Below are 19,763 nucleotides of genomic sequence, written 5' to 3'. Positions count from 1 at the left end.
AGTGTTGCGGATCATGCTCGTCTCGCAGACGAAGGGACGTGGCGCGGGCGGTGAGCGAGGGAGGAGAGGATCCGGTTGGGAACGACCAGACGGCGGGCTCGTCGACGCGATGCCTGGCCGGGTTTGGGGTCCGCCCCGCGGGGCAGAGTAGCGAGAGCGAGGGGCGCGGAGAAGGTTTGATGCGGCGAAACGAAGTCGAAGCAGCTGACATGCTTAGGTCTTTGTTCGAAGGATCGCAAGCCGCCGACGTGATTGGCCTTGGCCGCAAGCCACCGGCGAGCTTGCCAAAACTGCAGCACCGCGCTCCACCCGTCAGGCCAGCATCGCTCGCGGCTCGGCGGTGATTGGGCGCGTGCGGGGTGCGACGGTATGCGAGCTTTTTTGCGCCCGGGATTGCGCCGCTCCACTCTTTCTCCAGTGGAGGAAGCCTGCCGGCCGGGGGCACTGGGCCGATCGCCTGGGGCCTGGGGCACCGGGGTCCGCCTTGCCCGTCCCATTCCTTCGCATTTCCCAGGCCTTGTCATGTGCCGGCGAGCGTTACAGGTGCGCCGCTGCCGGGTTGCATGCTGATCGCGTCCAACGCGCTTTCACCCATGGCCACCTGCTCTTTATAAACCCGCGCCGCCCTCCCGCCGTCGTTTCCTTTCATCCCATCGTTGCACTGACCAGCGTGGAATCGCCAGAAAGAGGACCCAAACCTCGCGGGCGATTGTTTCCTCCCCCCAGACAGACCTCAACACCACATCTGGCCCACCATGGGATACCAGATCGGAAACATCTACTTCATCACGGCCATCGCCGTCATTGGCGGTGGCCTGTTCGGTTTCGATATCTCGTCCATGTCGGCCATCATCTCGACCCAGCAGTATCTCTGCTACTTCAACCAGGGCGGCATGAACTCCAACAACAAGTGTGCTGGCCCCAACTCTGATGTCCAGGGTGGCATCACCGCCGCCATGCCTGGTGGTTCGTACGTCGGCGCCATCGCTTCCGGTACGTTGGTCCACGCTCCGGTGGGCTGTCTCGCCGCCTTTCCGCATGCGGCCCGCCCACCAACCCGACAGTCGTGCTAACGCTCTTTTGCAGGTTTCCTCTCCGACATGCTGGGTCGCAAGCCCGCCATCATGATTGGATGCTGCATCTGGATCATTGGTTGCATCATCATGGCCGCATCGCAGAACATTGGCATGCTCGTTGCTAGCCGCTTCATCAACGGTCTCTGCGTCGGCATCTGCTCTGCTCAGGTGCCCGTCTACGTCTCGGAGCTGGCGCCTCCCACCAAGCGTGGTGCCGTCGTCGGCGCCCAGCAGTGGGCCATCACCTGGGGCATTCTGATCATGTTCTACATTTCCTACGGCACCTCCTTCATCAACGGCACCGCCGCCTTCCGCATTCCCTGGGGTCTGCAGGCCATCCCGGCCGTTCTGCTCCTGTTCGGAATGTTGTTCCTGCCCGAGTCGCCGCGTTGGCTCGCGCGCAAGGACCGCTGGGAGGAGTGCGAGAACGTGCTGACTCTCGTGCACGGCCACGGCGACCGCAACAGCCGCTTCGTGCAGACTGAGTTCCAGGAGATCAAGGCCATCGTCGAGTTCGAGCGCCAGAACGCCGATGTTAGCTACTTGGAGCTCATCAAGCCCAACATGATCAACCGCACCCACATTGCCATCATGACCCAGGTCTGGTCGCAGCTGACCGGAATGAACGTCATGATGTACTACAGTAAGTTGTCTTCAATAGGAATTGCGAACAAATGTCTGACTTTGCAACCATAGTCTCGTACGTCTTCACCATGGCCGGTCTCGAAGACACTCTGCTCGTCTCTTCGTCGATTCAATACGTCATCAACGTCGTCATGACCATTCCTGCTCTGCTGTACGTTGACCGCTGGGGTCGTCGCCCGACGCTCCTGATCGGCGCTTGCCTTATGATGACCTGGCTCTTCGCCAACGCCGGTATTCTCGCCTCGTACGGCCATTACGCCGGACCGGATGGTGTCAACGGCATCAAGGAGGCCTCTTGGGAGGTCCGCGGTCCCGCTTCCAAGGCTATCATCGCCTGCTCGTACCTCTTCGTCGCCTCGTACGCGCCGACGTGGGGTCCCGTCTCGTGGATCTACCCTCCCGAGATCCTGCCCCTCCGCGTCCGTGGCAAGGGTGTCGCGCTGGCGACGTCTGCCAACTGGATCTTCAACTTCGCGCTGGCCTACTTCGTGCCTCCGGCGTTCGTCAACATCAAGTGGAAGGTGTACATCGTCTTCGCCGTCTTCTGCGTTGCCATGTTTGTCCACGTCTTCTTCATGTTCCCCGAGACTGCGGGCAAGACGCTCGAGCAGGTCGAGGACATCTTCACCGACTACGACCGCGGCATCAAGTACATCGGCATCCCCGCGTGGAAGACGCACCAGGAGCTTGGCGGCGCCAAGGCGCTGGAGCGCGGCGATGTGGAGAAGGGCCCGCGGGGAGACGAGCACAGCCCCGAGCGGGTCGAGGAGGCGGCGAAGGTGTAAGAAAGAAACTTTCTTTAAAAAATGAATACGGGAGGGGGTGGAAAGGTTGTGATTGGACGGTATATTAAGCATGATCCAAAGTTCGAAAGAGATTGGATTTGGGGCTTGTGGATGACAGGATGATAAGATGAAGCTTTATTAGTTGTAATGATATGCCACATACAGCACGTGGCGCAATTCAAATCAATATCCTACTCCTACGAGATCCAATACCGCGTCTCTCAGTGACTTCCACGGCAGCCACTACAGTCGGCTCTGAGAAAGGTGGGAGGAGAAAGGGCGTTTGAATTTGCGTACGCGAGTGGTACTGACGCGTTTCTCACCGCACATTACCTTTGGCTTCAAATCACATGCGTTAAACTTGCCGGTCCAAGCCTCGGCGCCTAGTAGGCTACAGAAATTTAAGCCCTCTGAAGCCGTAGAAGACGCTATCCATGCCGTTCATCCGTGGGCAGTGGAAGCGAATGCCTAGACGCCCAGCCAGAGATTAAGTTTTCAAACTCGTGCACAGACATAACCGGGCATTGGACTCAGCTATCCCCTCAAGCAGGATAACAGATTTCTAACGACGAACTTTTTTTTTTCCTTGGGAAGGCTCAGATTCTTTGTCTCACCAGTCGCTCTGGCGCGCCGCCTCCGTTGGAACCTCGGCGTTACTCGCTGCTTGAAATTTCCCTTTTTGGATTAGCGTACCGTGCGAATCATCGACCTTGCTTCCCCGCACGTCAGGGTTCTCTTAGCGCCCGAAACTTTTTCTCGCGCGGCTCTCCACACTAGATGGCACCACCACAAATCTAGATCTTTGGATTGACACCACGCTACCATCTCGCACATCCACCGGCGAGATCTCCGTCGATCTTATGAGGTCGGTCCACTTTTTTGCGGATTGGTCCTTTTGGTTTACTTTTGAGGTGACCTTCGTTCACGCCACCACCGACGGGAAAGAGAGGGAGTGAAGTGGAGTGACGTTCTTGATGAGTGCGCGGACAGCTATGGGTGGTGGAGCGGAAGGGGACATACAGAAAGCAAGAGGAAGGGACACTGTGGGTTACAGAATATCGAGCCCGTTTGCCGTCTCTATCCGTCCTTCTACTCCACCCATTCTTTCATCACAAACATGCTCAACACGCAACACTCATCCCGCAAACGTCTTCGCCACCGCTTTCCCATCCACACCCGCAACAGCCCCCTTCTCCACATCTTCCCCCCTCCCACTCACACTCGCGCTCGCACTCTCAGTCTGCTCAACCCCTTCCACCACGACCATCTCCGCCACACCCTCCAACACAAACGGACTCGACCCCCTCTGCTTCGGCATCGGCCACACGGCGAACAGCGCCCAGTACGCAACAAACGTCGCGCCAAACCCATAAAAGTAGCTGATCTGGTAAATGCGGTCCCAGCCATTCCCATCGCTCGTGCCCTTGATGGCGCGCGCGAAGCCGGGGAGCAGGGGCGCCATGCCGGCGATCCAGGCGGCGAAGGCACGCGGGTTGAAGCCGGCGACGTACCAGTAGGCGGAGGTGCTGTTGCCGCGGTACAGGTCGCCGACGTGGTACTGGGCGCCGCGCCGCACGGCGAAGTAGTCGCACACGACGATGGCTGTCATGGGCGAGAGGAAGACGGACCAGCCCGAGAGGACGGTGATGAAGGTGCCGGGGTTGCTGAGAGATGGTGAGTTCATGTTTGTTGTTATTCCTTTCTCTCTGTCTCTCTCTCTCTCTCTTTTATTTTTTTTTGGTGGTGTTGATGTAGGGAAGTAAGAAGAAGAGAAGGGAGAAGGTGGACTTACGTGACGTAGTTCCATGGACAAATGGCTATGGCGATGACGGTGAGAATGTAGCAGCCGCGGCGGATGTTGATCCATCTGATCGGTTGTCAGTGAAACCCTACTTTCACCACCACTACGTTTGGGTGAAAAAGTGGCAGAAATCCACTCACTTAGGACACAACGCCGCCATATCCATACCAGTCGAAATCCCGTTCAACATCTGACACAGCGCCAGCTGGCTCACCAAGAACCCCAACCCGGCGAAAAACGTGCCCGCCCTCGCCGCCGGCGAGAGCGAGTGGTCCTGAATGGCGAGCAGCAGCTCGAACGGGTTCCAGATGTACTCGCCGTAGACGTCGGCGGCGGCGCTGGTGATGAGGATGCCGCACACGGCGGTGACGGTGATGAAGATGGGCGCGGTGACGAGCTGGCCGAACAGCGCGGCGTTGGGCGAGCGCGCGTAACGCGTCCAGTCACTCTGGCCCAAACACCCGGACGCCTGCGACCCGATGATCGACTGCAGCCCGTACACGGCGCCCCAGCTCAGCGCCGACCCGCGCTGCGTCGCGGGAGTGTGGATCAGCGCGCCCGCACCGTGCGCCGCGTGCACCGCCCAGCCCAGCATGCCGAACATGGTCGCTGTGATCATGACGAAGGTGATCTTGAAGGGCAGCTGCAGCTTCTCCGGCGGGATTAGGGGTAGTGGCAGGAAGATGGCGATGAAGACGAAGAAGCTGATGATGCTGGCCGTGTCCGTGTTGGCGGAGGCCGGGAGCGTGTTTTCGAGGTCGACGAAGCTGCGGCCGATGATGGCGCGGAGGATGATCTTGACGGCTGTGAGGGTGTGTGTGTGAGTTGATGTTTTCATCAGGCGCGATGTGGGTGTGGTGACATACCTTGTCCGCCCCAGTATGCCTGCGAGTTGTGAGCGAACATATCGTCATATCAGTTTGAAGACACTGACCTGAATACCCATCCAAACGCAGGCTGTCATGATTCTGTTCAGTACAGGCCAGAAGCCGCCTCTCATTCCCCAAGAGGCACGCGAAAGAACAGTGAATCCGAGATACAGATGGCTACCAGGCCAACCGGCAACAACCGCAATCAGTGCTGAGATTAGAGCAACGCCAACGACAACACCCATTGACTGAGGGACGCTCAAGCCGAGAGACAATAGTGATGATCCAGCTGTCCAGGCAGTGGTGTTGATACTGGATGCCAATTGATCAGACGTCTGCGCAACAATGGGGTTCAATCACTTACCCGCAGATGACCCAGTATCCAGCAAAACCTTGCCACGTCCATGTTCTCCTGTCTGGCGGAATGGGAATCAAATCTCTATTGCACCAGAAGGTGTTCTTGTAGTTGGCGTTCTCGTCGACCGGGCATTCGAGCCTCTTCGCCCAGTAGGCCAAACGGCCATTCGTCTTCTCCGAAGCCATTGCGCTCTGTACGCTTCCGACCAAAACTTTGGAACAGACAAAAGACGAACAAACAAAGCGAAACCTGGGGGATCTGTCACAGCATATACTTTTGCGCGCGCGGCAATCGCCCCTTGTCGTTCGAGTAAGGTCGCCGGACGTCCCGATAAGCGGGCAGCACCCCAGGTTGCACGGCAGGATAATGAGGGCGAGTCAGCTGTGATAAGCGCTTGTGTAGGGGAGCGTCATTGCAGATCACTCCCCCCGGCGAACTCAGATTGGTGTCTTGGGAGGCGGCAGCCCCGCCTCTAGACCAAGAGTGGGGTACAGCGGTGATGGTGCGAACTGCCGATCGGGAGTCCTCCGCGGCCTGGCAGATTATCTGCCGAATGTAACCTCGAACCGCATTAATAGCTATCGGCTGGCAGCTTCGTGAGAGTCCTCCGAGATATCGTGGCTCACCTGAATCTCGACGCGAAACCTTGGCGCGCGGCTTCACTCGGGGATCGTGTGTAACCTTCTTCGTCGTTGTGGCACGTCGGCGGCTGACTTCGTCCAGACTTGTTAATTCCGTGCAACCTTGGCTTAGACATAAGCATGAAAGTAGTCGCCGAGATGGGTGCTATTCCGATCGTGGACTTCGGCGCCTGGTCCGCGGGTTCGCCCGCGGAGAAGCAGAGAATTGCCAATGAGTTGACAGACGCTGCTCGCGGTGTGGGATTTGTCTACATCGTAAACCATGGCGTTCCGGATGACGTTCTTGAGCAAGCATTCGCATGGTCCAAGAAACTCTTTGATCTTCCGCATGAGAAGAAAATGCTGGCACCGCATCCTCCTGGTATTCATGCTAGCCCTTCTGTGCTGGAAGCAAGCGAGCTGATTTCCGGTTTCTTACAGGGCCAAACGTGCACAGGGGATACTCCTGGCCTGGTCTGGAGAAGGTTTCTCAGTACATCCATAAGGATGGTGAGGATTCGGACGCAGAAGATCAAGAGCTCCGCAAAGTGGAGGATTGCAAGGTAAATTGTGCTCATGACGTAAATAGTTATGGGAGCTCACACTAGCGTAGGAAAGCTATGAGGTCGGCAGTGAAAACTGTGAGAACATGCCGAACGTTTGGCTGCCAGACGAGGTTCTTCCGGGGTTCAGGGGCTTCATGACCGACTTTTACTGGAAGTGTTTTGGGACAGCGCAGGACATTCTCAGAGCGTTGGCCATAGGAATCGGCCTCGGTGATGAGGACTTCCTGTTGAGGTTTCACAACGGCCACAACAACCAGCTCCGGCTGCTGCACTACCCGCCTATTGAGAAAGATAAGCTCGAAACCAACGCCATGGCTAGAATGCCCGCACATACCGACTGGGGATCCATCACCATGCTTTTTCAAGATGACTGCGGCGGTCTGCAAGTGGAAGATCCTCACACCCCCGGGAAATTTGTAGAAGCGGTCCCCATCAAGAACGCCATCATCATGAACGTTGGTGATCTCCTGATGCGATGGAGTAACGGTATGTCGAAGCGAGGTGCATTTGGCTGCATGTTAAGTACTGACTGCACTCCAGACTACCTCAAGTCAACACTTCATCGGGTCACGCTCCCGCCACTCCAGTCAGAGCCTGTAAATGGAAAGGTCATGACACGTGCTCGTTATTCGATTCCATACTTTGTCAGCCCCGATCCCAGCGCGGTTATTGAGTGCCTGCCCGCATGCGCCGACGAGAAGAACCCGGTCAAGTATGAGCCTGTAGTGCAGGAGGACTACAGAAGGATGAGAGCTAAGCTTCAGTATCCGGAGAAGCCATCCACTCCTCTCGCGGTGGCATGATAAAAGATACCGCTGTAATTTCGGAGCATGAGACCTTTCCCAATTAGGCTATCTTGACGATACAGTAAACTCATGATGAAGTAACCGAGGTGTGAGGATGTGGAATGAGTCTGATGTACTTGGCTTGGGACTTTGAAGTTAAAGAGGTTTCATGGTCTTGTCATACCGTAAATTGAGGAAGTGATCCCCCATAGGAATAAACTCCGGCCTTCCAAACTCATAACACTCCCATGTCGCCTGGATGATCTTGTCTTGATGATTCATGATATTCTGACTTGAAGAGAGGCTTAAGAGAAACTGGAGCTACGCTTGAACAACTCGACGAACGCTTAAACCCTCGCTTCGAGGACATCTCAATTTCAACAAAGATTAAGTTGCTCTCAACTGTCACTGGCTTGACCAGATCAAGATGAATTTGGCTGGGGCTATTATCGCCTATGTTGTAGGGGTATCTCGAAGCTGATAAATTTAGGATCCTTTCCAAAAAAAAAAAAAAAAAAAAAAACTCCTCTTAAATGGATGACTGCACAGCATTCAGTTTGTGGATATATACAACTCCATATTTCAAGCTATTGCCCACCCATTCAGATGAGCGTGATGTGCTGATACCAATGCCTATTTCGCTTGAACAGTTCAGAAACAGCAGAACTATCATCAACGGTATTGGTTTCGTAAGAAAACATTCCAATCCGTTCGAAAGTGTCTCGATTGTTGCTTCTTTTGAGAAGAAGTCCTGTAGTCCACAGTCCTTTCACTTCGATTGGAACTAAAAACGAACAACATTCCTCAGCACCCTCGTAGTCCACTACTAATGAGACAGCACCCGCCAATGTTTTCTTACCATCGAAATCCCCATCGAGCTGGCCGTGCAATGGGAAAGCATGGGACCCGACCCATTCGATCTTCCTCCCTTCGGAAAGCTCTTCTAGAGTGCAGGGTATAAGAACACCGGAGAGTATCAAGCGTGCGGATTTGAGCGGCCCATACTTGTTGTTTTCATCGACGGGTTCAACTTCAGCGCCTACTACTTCTGCAAGATCGGTGATGTTACTGGATGGGTACCCTGTTCGGACCTGCCCATTAGTGATAGCCCAACTCCAACTCGGCGCGCGGTACGACATGTCATGTCTTTTCGTGCGCCTCTCAGGGGTTTTTGACACCAAGCTCCAGGTCAATGCCGCAGGTAGCTGTTGAAGGAAGAAACCGGCAACGTATTCGTCATCTAGCAGGACACCGAACCGTTGCGCAACTCCGGAGAAGGCGGCGAGCTTGTCCTGTGCTGGATAGGTGAGATCTCGACTGGTGTAGTCTGCGATAATATGCGGCCATACTTGGAGCGCATATTGCCTTTCAGCCTTCAGCTTCGATCTCGTAAGATGCTTTGCTGAAGGGGCCGGGACGGAGAATGGGAAGGGACGGTGCAATAAAGGCGCGTCCTTGTACGGATTTCGTTCGGTAAGAATATGGGCTTCTTTACACTCCCACATTATTTGCTCGGAGCAAAAGTGAAGGACCCTTGGGGAAAAGATTCGCTCCTGAAAAACCCAAGCTCGTTTTTGTAACGGGTTTGATTGAAGTTCCCGGGTTCGTTCGTCGAAGAACTTCCATACTTCTTCTCCTTCCCCAAATCTATTCCAGAGGAAATAGTAGGGCTGAACGCGGTCCGGCTGCCTTTGGGTAAATGCGCCTTGATCGGGGCTTTCTGCTCTGTCGAGAGAGATATTCAGAACAGAGTTGGCGTATATGGACTGCATCTCGGAAACTTGTTCATGCCAGTCGCCTTTACTGCCTGACCCAGACTGATATATGCACAGGCTGTCGATCCAAAGGTAACGGATGCGTAGCCTTGCACTTATTTCGATAGCATCTTGAAAGGATCGTGGAAGCACCCGCTTTGAGAATCCTCTCGCCAGATATCTCTCTGTGTTTCCTTCAAGTTTCAAGAAATGAGGATCCCGGCCCCAGCAATGGCTCAACGTAGCATACGGTCTTGTTACAGCGTCCTCGTTGGATCTGTTCATCAGAATACGCACTTTAGGGAGATTGATGAGATCCAAGAGCCGTTTAGGACGCCAACCAGCTTGTCGTGTGTCGTGCAGAGACACACACTTCTTGTGGTCTGACAAACATGTCTTGTACCAACTTGAAGCCTGCCCAAGCACTTTTGGATGCGCTGTACTGACTGGGATGTCTCTGTCAAAGCTGTTTTGCCTTACGTGCCAAGGAATATGAGTAAGATCATGTGCCGCAAGCCGGAAGGATTTGTCGTGTGGATTGACGGATGGTGGATGTTCGACGCGGAATATCAAGACGAGAGACCGGCATGGGGGAAATTCCTTGCTCTCTGATGCCAGCTCCTGATACCCAAATGAAAGTTGAGCTATATGACCAGGAGACCTTTCTTCGATGTGATAAAAAAGCTTCCCGATTACTGATGGTGTCCCAGAATAGTGTTGTGCCGTTATCAAGGCGCAAATTCTGCACCCGTTTTTGGCAGCCCTGACGGCGTGAGTCCAACAGGCATGGTGGCAACCACGACTGTCTGACCTCCGGAACATTGAGAGACACATAGCACAGAGCATCGTGGATGATGCAAAGGTGAGCGTATTTGTTGTAAGCCGTTTTGGTGAGCGCAGTGAAAGACTATCGGAGACGTGGACATTGATCGATCAACCTCGCCGAGTAGGAAGACCACGTCTGCTGGGAGCGAAGAAGGTCTTGTGTTCGAGGCTAAAAGGTTCGAACCTGTTAGCCTCGAACCTCGGGAGCCCGTTCTTCAATTTAGGTCGGTGAGATCGTTTGAAAGAGGTTAATGATTGTAGAATAAGTACGTATTTTTCAATCTCTTTCAGGTATTTTTTTTCCGTGTTGTTTGGTGGTGCATACGAGGTAATGATGATGATTGTGGAGGCGGGTGATCGGTGCTGTTGCAAGCCACGCGATGCGCTCGGCGGTCATCCGTCCAGCTCTTCTTAAAACTTCTCGGAGCAGCAAGGTATAAGGCGTAAGGTGGCCTCATATCTTGGCTTCTTGGCGTCAGCAGAGCTGCCTCATGCACAGCCTTGTTTTCAAGTAACTTTTTGTGCGTAAGACCATGCCGCTGGCTCCATTCTGCCGTCATCATCACCACGCGTCTAATGCAGCCAATCACCCAATGCCTGCCCGATCCTGCACTCACCTGTGACCCCACATAATCCTACCAGTCAATATTCGTCCCATGCAGAAAATCAGAAACGACAAATCTCCTTTAGCCTCGTTCAGCTCCATATTAGGCTGCAAAGTATTTGAGCTGCTATGGTCGACAAAGAGGATAGCTGGGGAGCTGCGATTAACCAAAATATCATGGTCAAAGAAGTTTAAATTTAGAGTGTCATACATACAGTAGCAACTCTCTGGAGGCTTCCTTTCGCGAGGTCAGCACAGTTATTGGGCGGATCGACACTCTAGCCTACGCTGCTGTGCAGCAGTCGAATGTTGCATCGAACGTACATATCTCTTGAATACATTCTCTCCGAGATGATTTCAGGGGCAATTACTAAACCCAACTATCACCGGCCAAACCCAACAATCGTCGGCCAAACCCAACTTCTTCACCAAAATCTACCATCTTTCAACCGCAGCAGAACTTCACGAAATGAAAATCTAAGTACTTTTCTTACTACTATAGTAATGGCTAAGCCCACAGACATCTATTATAAGTTTTTTTTTTTTTTAAAAAAAAGATAAGGTTAACCTACCCGATCTAAGATTTGGGTTTGGCCGGTGATGGTTGGGTCTGGGATTTTCGCGAAAAAAAGAGTTCGGTTTGGGAATCACCCCATGATTTTATTAATTCCGACATTAATTATCACCCATGTCATTTCTCCATCCATATCATGACCACTATACAGCATCGTGAACTCACCACATCTTCCCCCATCAGTAGAGCGACTTGCACTCCCAGCTTTCTGCCGCGTCCACATCGCCCTCACCCTTGTACACAGCCTGCTTCGGATACATGCACAACGGGCGCTGCCTCTCAACACCCTTGGTCACATCCTCATCTACAAACTTGGTCGCTATGATCTCATCGACAACCGTCCCATTCTCGACCCAATCCATCAGCGCCAGCAGCGCATCGTGCTTCCCATCCTCGAATCCCGGCACACCATGCACGCCGGTGCCAAAATCGCCAGCCTGGTTGCCACCGGCAAAATACCACGGCGCATCGACGCCAGACGGCGTGGCCGAGCAGTGCTGCATGCCGGGCACGAGGAAGAAGCGGTACCAGTCGTCGAGCGGGATGCCCATGGGCAGCAGGGCGCGGGCGACCTGCTGGTAGAAGTGCAGACTGCTGCCGGTGGCGATGAGGCCGTCGGACCAGCCGTGGTAGTGCAGCAGCTTGCCGCCGCGGGCGCGGTAGTCGGCCATGGCGGCGAAGGCGTCGGCGGTGGCGTTGCCCGGGTCGAGCTCGTCGGCACGCTCGACGACGGCGTAGGTGAAGTCCTCCCAGCGGAAGTCGGGCTGCGACAGGAAGTAGCGCACGTAGTCGATGCCGTACGACAGCGGCTCGCCGGTGGGGGTGCCCAGCAGCACCTGCCACTGCGACTCGGAGCTCAGCGCGAGGCCCGGGAAGACGAAGGTGTCATTGGTGTCGATGTAGGCGCCGTAGATCTTGGAGAGCGTGTCGAGCTGTGCGGGCGTCAGGCAGGCGCTGCTGTTGGACGTCGGTGTGCAGAGCAGCGCGTCGGCGTTGAAGTTGCAGGCGAGCGGGTCCGACACGATGTTGTCGGCCAGGCCGTCCTGCGGGTCGCACTGCTTGACGACCTCGGCCTCGATGACGGGGAAGAGGGCGGGATCGATGCGGTGGCTGCCGTTGAGCGGCAGGTTGAAGGTGCCCATCTTGGCCGTCCACGTCTGCATGTGCGTCGTCCACCAAGCCGGCGCACCGGCGAGCACACCATCGAAGTCTTCTGGGTAGAGCTGGATGTCGCGGATGCCTTGGCGGCCGCCGGTCGAGCAGCCGGTGTAGTACGAGTACTTGATTTCGGAGCTGTAGTAAGCTGTGGCCAGCTTCTTGCCAAGCTCAACTGAGCCGTGCATGGCGCGGTAGCCCCAGTCGTCGAGCACTTCAGGGGCGTCAAGCGCCCATTCAAGCTCTCCGGACGTGGAATTGTGGCCGGTGTCCGTGGAGACAACGGCGAAACCGTAGCCGACACCAGCGCCCTTATAACTTATCAGCGATGTTCTTTTGGGAGAGGAGAAGGAAGGAGTTCCATACCATATCCAACCAGTTGACACCACCAGCGAAGCCTCCATTGCCCACTGCTAGGAAGCGCTCATTCCATTCGGTGGGAAGGAACAGTCCGAACCTGAATGACGAACTGCTCGACGACGTCACGTTCACGTAGACGGCGCAGAGAGCCGGCAAGTTCGTGGGGTTTGTCGGGTAAGCAGGATCTGCAGCTCCCTGACCGTAAGTGCCATTGCCAGCGACAGGGACCGCGGAGAGGACAGTCGCATTGGAGGGAAGGGCACTCTGCAGTGCAGCGCTGGAGCAATTAAAAGCTTGCACTCCAAGGGCGGAGGCGGCAGCCAAGACAACAGAAGCAGCCCTCATGGTGGCGAAAATTGGCGGTCGAGGAGTAGCGAGCACTAACTGGTGGCAGGACAGCTTTTGTAGACGTTACATCGCGGCTACGGAAGCGGGAGGTAGCCGTGCGGAAGTCGGATTTATCTGGATTGTGGAGTGCATGAACGCGGGGAGAGTCATGTAAATTGGGATTGGAGCCTCAATGTAGCCCTGGCAGCCGAAGATGCTTGCCGTAAAGAGAGGCTAAATGCCGCGGGTGCTGATCTTGTGGCCAATTGGGAGCTTGCTGAGGTGGGGAACATCCCCATTGCCAGGTACTGCTAAGGGCAGGCCATTACATCTACTCCCGAGTGTTTCGAATGTTTCGATTGTGCCGCGTTCCTGCATGCATAACATCACATTGCCAGGATCTTCCCGTCAACTCTTTCTCAAATATGCAGCTCCAAACGGCAGCCATTGCGGCAGAGATCGAAAGGCTCAAGTCGGTGAGACGGTGGCTCGTTCGGGATTCCCGACGGCGCGACCCTGACTGCCGGCCCGACATTCGGCACGTCATCACAACTTCCCGCTTGCAGTATCGCGTTAGCGTTTGGCGGCGAGAGTCAGGCATGCCACAGGATCTTCCGAAGGTCGGCGTAGAGTCGTTTCATGTCGCACCAGGTAACGCTCACTATCGTGATGAGAGAACATGTTAGTCTCGACGTCGAAATACAAACATTCAGGGGTGAGCCCCATGTGGAGAACAGCGGATAAGCTTAAGTTGAGTGGATTTCATCCATGCAACAACCATTAATCTTTGCCCAGAGGAGTAAAACACGCTGTTCCACACGATGGATTGTCGAAGTCGAGGCCCTATGTAACCCGTTAAGGATACTGCAATTTTTCTCGGTGCACAGTTGAAGCCATCATCCAGACGGGTTTGTGAGGCTAGAGTTCAGACATTGGATTTGAGTACCGACGTAAGCAACGCGCTATCTCTAGTGAGAAAGGTTCGGCAAAGTCAAATTCTGTCGCCGTCTGTGGCTATGTCATATGTCAGGGGGATCTTCGTTGGAGAGAGCGCAGCGCAGGCCATGGGAAGGCACACCTTTCACATCGATCGAGTGCATGCGCCTTGCTCGACACAACGTCAACCGATCTGCAAGGACGTTGCGAAAGGGAGTGCCGTTAGATCGACCGTTAGCCGGGTCTGTGAGACGGAGATCTACCCGTATATCATGCAGAATCAGATAGCAGGTTACACAAGCTTTCGCGCTGCAAATCATGTCGGTTTGATGCGGTGGAGAGCGGGTCGTCCCGCAGTCCCACGCACCTCACATCGCACACTTCCGGTTCAGGAAGGACCGCGGGAGGTCAGTTGGTCCCGGCGAATGGTGTGGTTCGCGACGGGCTTGGAGGTGGCTTTGCCTTTTGTGCGCGGGCGCATGCGCCGCAGTGGTGGAACATGGGCCTCGGGCGGGGATGGTGATCGACGTCGCTGCGGCTTGACATTACGCATTCCAAGGCGTGCTGCGTCATCGCGTGCCGATTGTCCGGTCAGACAGGTGGGAAACATGTGTTGAGATGGTGTCAAGCGCGCGCTCGTTGGCTAGCGCGTTTAGCCAGGGAGCGAAACGCTGAGCGTTCGGCCAGCGGCTTCCGGTTGCAGCGAACGAGCGGTAGAATTTCGCGCCGTGGACGGGTAACGCGCAGTAGTGAGACGCGCCCAATAAGTCTCCGCGCGGCGCTACGGTGGCTGGCGACGACCGGCCTTGTGCGCGCCTCCGTCTCGCGATCAAAGAATCAGAAGATGCAAGTGACCTTTGTCGGGCGCAGCCTGCCTGGTGAGGCAGCCAGGCGCTGGCAGGCGGAGATTTGGCGCGTGTGTCAAGGCGATGGCGAGGCGTGGCTGCACACGTGTCGCAGCACAGCCCGGCGCCGTTGGCCCGCCTTTCAACCCGTAAATTCCTAAGGCGCCAAGCAGGCGGTGGACTCTCTGTGGGTGGGCGTCGTAAGTGCGCTGCTCGTTGATCTACTGCTATTAATACGCCCCAAAGACTGTGCACGCCCAAGCCCTACGGGGATACGTACTCTGTCGCCCGCCTCAGCCACACCCCAAGCACTTACTTCTGGCCGCCTCCGCGCCCTTACGCTGAAACACCCCGTCTCCTCCCACGCTCGCTCCAGCCTGCTTTAACAACCTCGACATCTCTCGCTGCTGCAACTGACTGCCTGCTCGCTACCCTCCGGCCCGCGCCCGGCACCCAACCTCCACCCAGCAGCTCGCCATGGCTGCCAACGACTACTACAGCTCTTTCAACCCAGGCAGGAGAGAAGACGCCCCTCTGCCTCCTGTGCCCCCTTCGTCGTCGCCCTCTCCGCTGCCATCGCCGCACCCGACCCGACCGCACATCGACACCCAAAACCTAGAGAGCTACGGCCACTCTCACCCGTCTGCTCACTCGCACCCTTCCGCCCACACCTACCACACCGGCCACTCGCCTGTCGGCTCTCCCTTCACCGACAATGCCTATCCTTCATACCCGCAAGACACACATCCGCCGCCTAACCCGTACGGGCCCGTGCACGGCGACGACGATACTGCCTACCATGGAGCCGGCGCATATGGACAACATGGCCGTGCGGACAACGACCCCTTCGGCGACAACCAGGCCATTCCGCTCCACGCCCAACAACCGAAGCTGGATGCAAGTCCCTCGCGATACAACGGCGATCCCGAGGGCCAGGCGCCTCTCGTTGGCGGTCCTGGCGGAATGAGGAGAGAACGTAGCATGCGCCAGAAGAAGAAGGGCGGCTGGTTTTCTGGCAAGATTACCTGGGTCGTTTTCACCTTGACAGTGGTTCAAATTGCTGTTTTCATCGGTGAAATCATTCGCAACGGTAGGTGAAACCGCCCTTGTGAGAGAAAAGGCATAGTGCTAATGCTATTATAGCTACCCTTACCGGTTCGCCCATCATGATCAAGCCCACGTTCAACCCGATGATCGGTCCCTCCGGCTACGTCTACATCAACATGGGTGCCCGTTTCATTCCGTGCATGCGCCACATGGGAGGAGGAGGTGAGGTCGAGATTACGCCTGACATTGCCTTTCCGTGCCCCAACTCCACAACCGGCGCTGCTGAATGCTCGCTGAACACGCTCTGCGGAATGAGCGGCATCCCTGAATCCGATGGCGAGCTGAAACCCAACCAATGGTATCGCTTTATCACGCCCATATTCCTTCACGGAGGCCTCATCCATATTATTTTCAACATGCTTGTGCAAATGACCATCGGACGCGATGTGGAACGGCTGATTGGCTCCATTCGCTTTTTCCTGGTCTATTTTGCATCTGGTATTTTTGGTAATGTCCTCGGTGCCAATTATGCGCCAAACGGCATGCCTTCGGTGTAAGTCTTCCCCGTCTATTCGTGGTTTTTCCTCGCTAAAAGATTCGGAACAGCGGTGCATCGGGCGCCCTTTTCGGTATCATCGCCATAACACTTCTAGATCTGCTCTACCACTGGAAGGAACGCGAACACCCCAAGAAAGAACTTCTCTTCATCATGCTCGACGTTGTTATCGCCTTCGTTCTGGGTCTCCTGCCTGGTCTGGACAACTTCGCGCATATTGGTGGATTTATTATGGGACTCGGCCTCGGTATTTCCATTCTCCACTCGCCTCAAGTCCTCCGCGAGCGCACCGGCATGGATGAACCTCCTTACTCGGCCGTTCCCAACTCCAAGCATGGCGGCGAATTCGAGACGATGAAGAACTTCACCAAACAGCCCGTGGGCTTTTTCAAGGGCAGGAAGCCGCTTTGGTGGGCGTGGTGGTTGATTCGTGCCGGATGCATTGTTGTCGTGTTTGTTGCGTTCATTGTGCTCCTGAACAACTTCTACTCGACTCACAGCACTTGCAGCTGGTGCAAGTATCTCAACTGCCTTGTAAGTTTCCGTCCTATTTGGTCCACTCGATTTAGATTCTAACCCCGTGTGCAGCCTGTCAGCGACTGGTGTGACTCAAACACGCTCACTATCACGCAAACGAACTCAACGAGCAAGCGTGACCTATTCGGGCTTGAGAAGTACATGCTACCGGATTTTGACTCGCCAATGTGATCGAGGCATCATCTCATTCCATAACTTTGGGCCTGGCGCGTTTTCTGCTTTTGTTTTTACTTTTGCACACAACCTATGGAAGCTCCTGAAAGCGGGTCTTTTACGACTGCATGACGAATCCCCATAATCTCGAGCATGGCGGGCGGCGTTCTCATTTCTTACTGCGTAATACCTCTGGCTGCGCGGCAATCGGTCGTAAGTCGACCTTCAATTTTCATGGTGGGAAGTTGCATCTTCTGTTCTTTTCTTGTTTAGCGGCATAGTGGCAAAGAGAGCACGGCCCTGTATCATCGAAAATTGGATTACTGGGGTTCCTGGTGGAAATGTTTCCTCCAACGCAACAAAAATTCCGTAACTGATGGTCTGAAAGGAGGCTAGATGGTATGCATTCTCATCTCCTCTAAGGTGATTTAAATCCTAGGGATCGTGAGCGAGCAGCTCTGCTAACCTTAAACTGTCTGTTTATTGTCTTGATATTGTTTGTTCGTCTTCAGAATCACACTACTGACTGTTCTATTTCTATCTTGTTCTTGCTCTTCTGATTTCGCACACTGCCGCATCGCCTATTCTATCGGCCGACTGCAAGTTCAATTCACACTGGCATGATACTCTCAGACCAACATCTTCAGACCCGCCAACTACATAGCGTGCCGAACATGCACAAGACTAAAGAATGAGATCAATAGAAGCCCCACCCCAGCCTTCGCCGCGCCTGTCCCGCCGCCGACCTCGGCCACGGCGTTTCCACTAGCGCAGGAGGCGGTGCCACAACGGCTCTCTCGACTTGGACGGCCACAAAGCCGGCTCGGCAAAGCATCGCACGAGTCCTGCAGTCAATAAGCTCGTCGAAGCTTTGAGCCCCTTGACGCCATGGTGCGTTTTCCCCGCCGTGCTGCCTGCTATCCACGCCATGTTTCCCTAAAGAGCGGCCGGTGCCTGGCGATCCTCGGCGCTAGCAGGGGGCAAGATCCCTCCAAAGGTCCTTTTCAATTCCCTGCACATTAACAGCCCGAGGCCTAGGCTCCTGACCCTTGCTTCCTGTTGGTTCCGCGGGGCAAAATGGCAATATCGTCCCGCTCAGTGGTGGAGCAGTACTACCGGTCACTGACTTCCAACGGCCGCCACCGCTAGGCAGAGCGGCCCTAAGGATACACCCATCCGAAATTGGAAGAATCCTACGGCTCGAAATGGACGACTCAGACGTCGCCGTCTGCAGTCTGCGATAGTTAGATGCACTATGACAAGCTTTCTATACCGCCTACGCAGGCTGCAGCGGCACTGGCCTCCAATTTGACTCAGTATAAAGAGAGACGGTACCGCTGTTCAGAGCTCATCGCCCAGCACTCGTTTCTACTCGCGGACCTGACGTTTACGACAACTACCACTCGTTCCCTAATATATTAATCCAAAATGACCAAGTTCACCACCCTCATTCTGGCCGCCGCCGCCACTGCCGCCGCCCTCCCCAACCCCTTCCCTGCCTACTCTCTCGAGGCCCGCCAGGACGGCAACAACTGCACGCAGTACTGCTCCGTCGCCGCCGGCTGCGCGTGTACCGTCCGCCCCTCCGACTGCACCGGCTTTTACACCGTCCAGCCCGACGATACGTGCACTAGCATTGCCGAGGCCTTCAACAACTTCACCGTCACCCAGTTCTACAAGTGGAACCCGAGCATTGGACGTTCGTGCTTCGGGTACGTTTCCCCATAACCCCTGTCCTGGCCCCCAAAAGGAAAGAAAAAGGAGTGGACGCCCGGATACGGAAAGATGAAGAGAGGAACAGCTCGCTAACGCCACCGTCTCTCTTATAAACAGCCTCCAAGCCTACGTCCCCGTCTGCGTCAGCGTGCCGTGGTACACGTACACGCCGCCCATCCAGCCGCCCGCGGGCACGAAGGAGGGCCCTGAGGACGTTCCCGTCCCGCTCATGCCCAGCACCGCCGCGGCATGCAAGACGTACGAACTCACCGGCTCCGGCACCCGCGTCGACCAGATCGCGGCCGACAACGGCATCACCGTCGAGCAGTGGAGCGCGTGGAACGGAAACGCCACGGGCGCGTGGGCCGGCTACTGGAGCTGCGTTGAGGCGTAAGAGGAAAGACTTTTGGTTGGATGAGAGTGTGATGTTGGTTAGAGGCAGGGGTTGGAGTCGACTGTTTTCTCTCCCTCATGCATCTCTTTCTGTCTTGCACCCCCCGAATAAAGAAGTAGTGGACATATGAGAAGCCTACATTAGGCAGTTGTACAAGTAACGCCTTTGCCTCACGCTTCAAAGTAGACCTCTCAATAGTGCGAATATGAGGAAGTGTTAGCGTTCAAGATGGTTTCTTCCGTGATTTGTGAAGTTAAAAGAGATTGGCATGTAAAAAGTTCTCCCAAAGTTGCAATACTCCATGTGATCCGGCTACTGCCGCGCATGACGTCCCGGAGGAAACTAGGGCGGTGCTTCTAGAAGGCTTCGACATTGTTGAGAGGAATGCAACACCTGGAATGGTGGACACAACCTGGGAGATGGATGGCTCATTCATTCTTGGCCTCAGCTAGTTTTTGATGGTAACACATTCGGG

At 55.2% G+C, this 19,763-nt stretch overlaps 6 protein-coding genes across 6 annotated transcripts; 4 read left to right on the top strand and 2 right to left on the bottom strand.

The window, feature by feature from the left end:
* Nucleotides 1–755: 755 nt before the first annotated feature.
* LTHEOB_5801 (Sugar transporter) lies at nt 756–2,506 on the top strand (the record flags this gene model as incomplete). Its single annotated transcript, XM_035514987.1, has 3 exons — nt 756–993; nt 1,087–1,719; nt 1,773–2,506. The coding sequence occupies 3 exons, from the start codon at nt 756–758 to the stop codon at nt 2,504–2,506; spliced, it is 1,605 nt and encodes a 534-aa protein (XP_035373493.1).
* A 1,135-nt stretch (nt 2,507–3,641) lies between these two features.
* LTHEOB_5800 (Ncs1 nucleoside transporter family protein) lies at nt 3,642–5,719 on the bottom strand (the record flags this gene model as incomplete). The annotated part of the gene is made up of 7 exons (XM_035514986.1): nt 3,642–4,170; nt 4,299–4,373; nt 4,448–5,111; nt 5,174–5,192; nt 5,242–5,264; nt 5,358–5,488; nt 5,541–5,719. The coding sequence occupies 7 exons, from the start codon at nt 5,717–5,719 to the stop codon at nt 3,642–3,644; spliced, it is 1,620 nt and encodes a 539-aa protein (XP_035373492.1).
* Nucleotides 5,720–6,295: 576 nt separating this feature from the next.
* Nucleotides 6,296–7,523, top strand: LTHEOB_5799 (Isopenicillin N synthase; the record flags this gene model as incomplete). The annotated part of the gene is made up of 4 exons (XM_035514983.1): nt 6,296–6,536; nt 6,596–6,717; nt 6,768–7,206; nt 7,261–7,523. 4 exons carry the CDS (start codon nt 6,296–6,298, stop codon nt 7,521–7,523), a joined length of 1,065 nt encoding a protein of 354 aa, XP_035373491.1.
* Nucleotides 7,524–11,441: 3,918 nt separating this feature from the next.
* Nucleotides 11,442–13,122, bottom strand: LTHEOB_5798 (Feruloyl esterase b; the record flags this gene model as incomplete). Its single annotated transcript, XM_035514982.1, has 2 exons — nt 11,442–12,728; nt 12,784–13,122. 2 exons carry the CDS (start codon nt 13,120–13,122, stop codon nt 11,442–11,444), a joined length of 1,626 nt encoding a protein of 541 aa, XP_035373490.1.
* A 2,240-nt stretch (nt 13,123–15,362) lies between these two features.
* Nucleotides 15,363–17,196, top strand: LTHEOB_5797 (Rhomboid family membrane protein; the record flags this gene model as incomplete). The annotated part of the gene is made up of 4 exons (XM_035514981.1): nt 15,363–15,975; nt 16,029–16,485; nt 16,539–17,022; nt 17,077–17,196. 4 exons carry the CDS (start codon nt 15,363–15,365, stop codon nt 17,194–17,196), a joined length of 1,674 nt encoding a protein of 557 aa, XP_035373489.1.
* A 1,410-nt stretch (nt 17,197–18,606) lies between these two features.
* LTHEOB_5796 (uncharacterized protein) lies at nt 18,607–19,288 on the top strand (the record flags this gene model as incomplete). Its single annotated transcript, XM_035514980.1, has 2 exons — nt 18,607–18,890; nt 19,012–19,288. 2 exons carry the CDS (start codon nt 18,607–18,609, stop codon nt 19,286–19,288), a joined length of 561 nt encoding a protein of 186 aa, XP_035373488.1.
* Nucleotides 19,289–19,763: the final 475 nt, after the last annotated feature.

This window comes from Lasiodiplodia theobromae (assembly GCF_012971845.1).
Source record: "Lasiodiplodia theobromae strain AM2As chromosome Unknown scaffold_16, whole genome shotgun sequence".
Lineage (NCBI taxonomy): Eukaryota > Fungi > Ascomycota > Dothideomycetes > Botryosphaeriales > Botryosphaeriaceae > Lasiodiplodia > Lasiodiplodia theobromae.
This window is presented reverse-complemented; position numbering and strand designations above follow the sequence as displayed.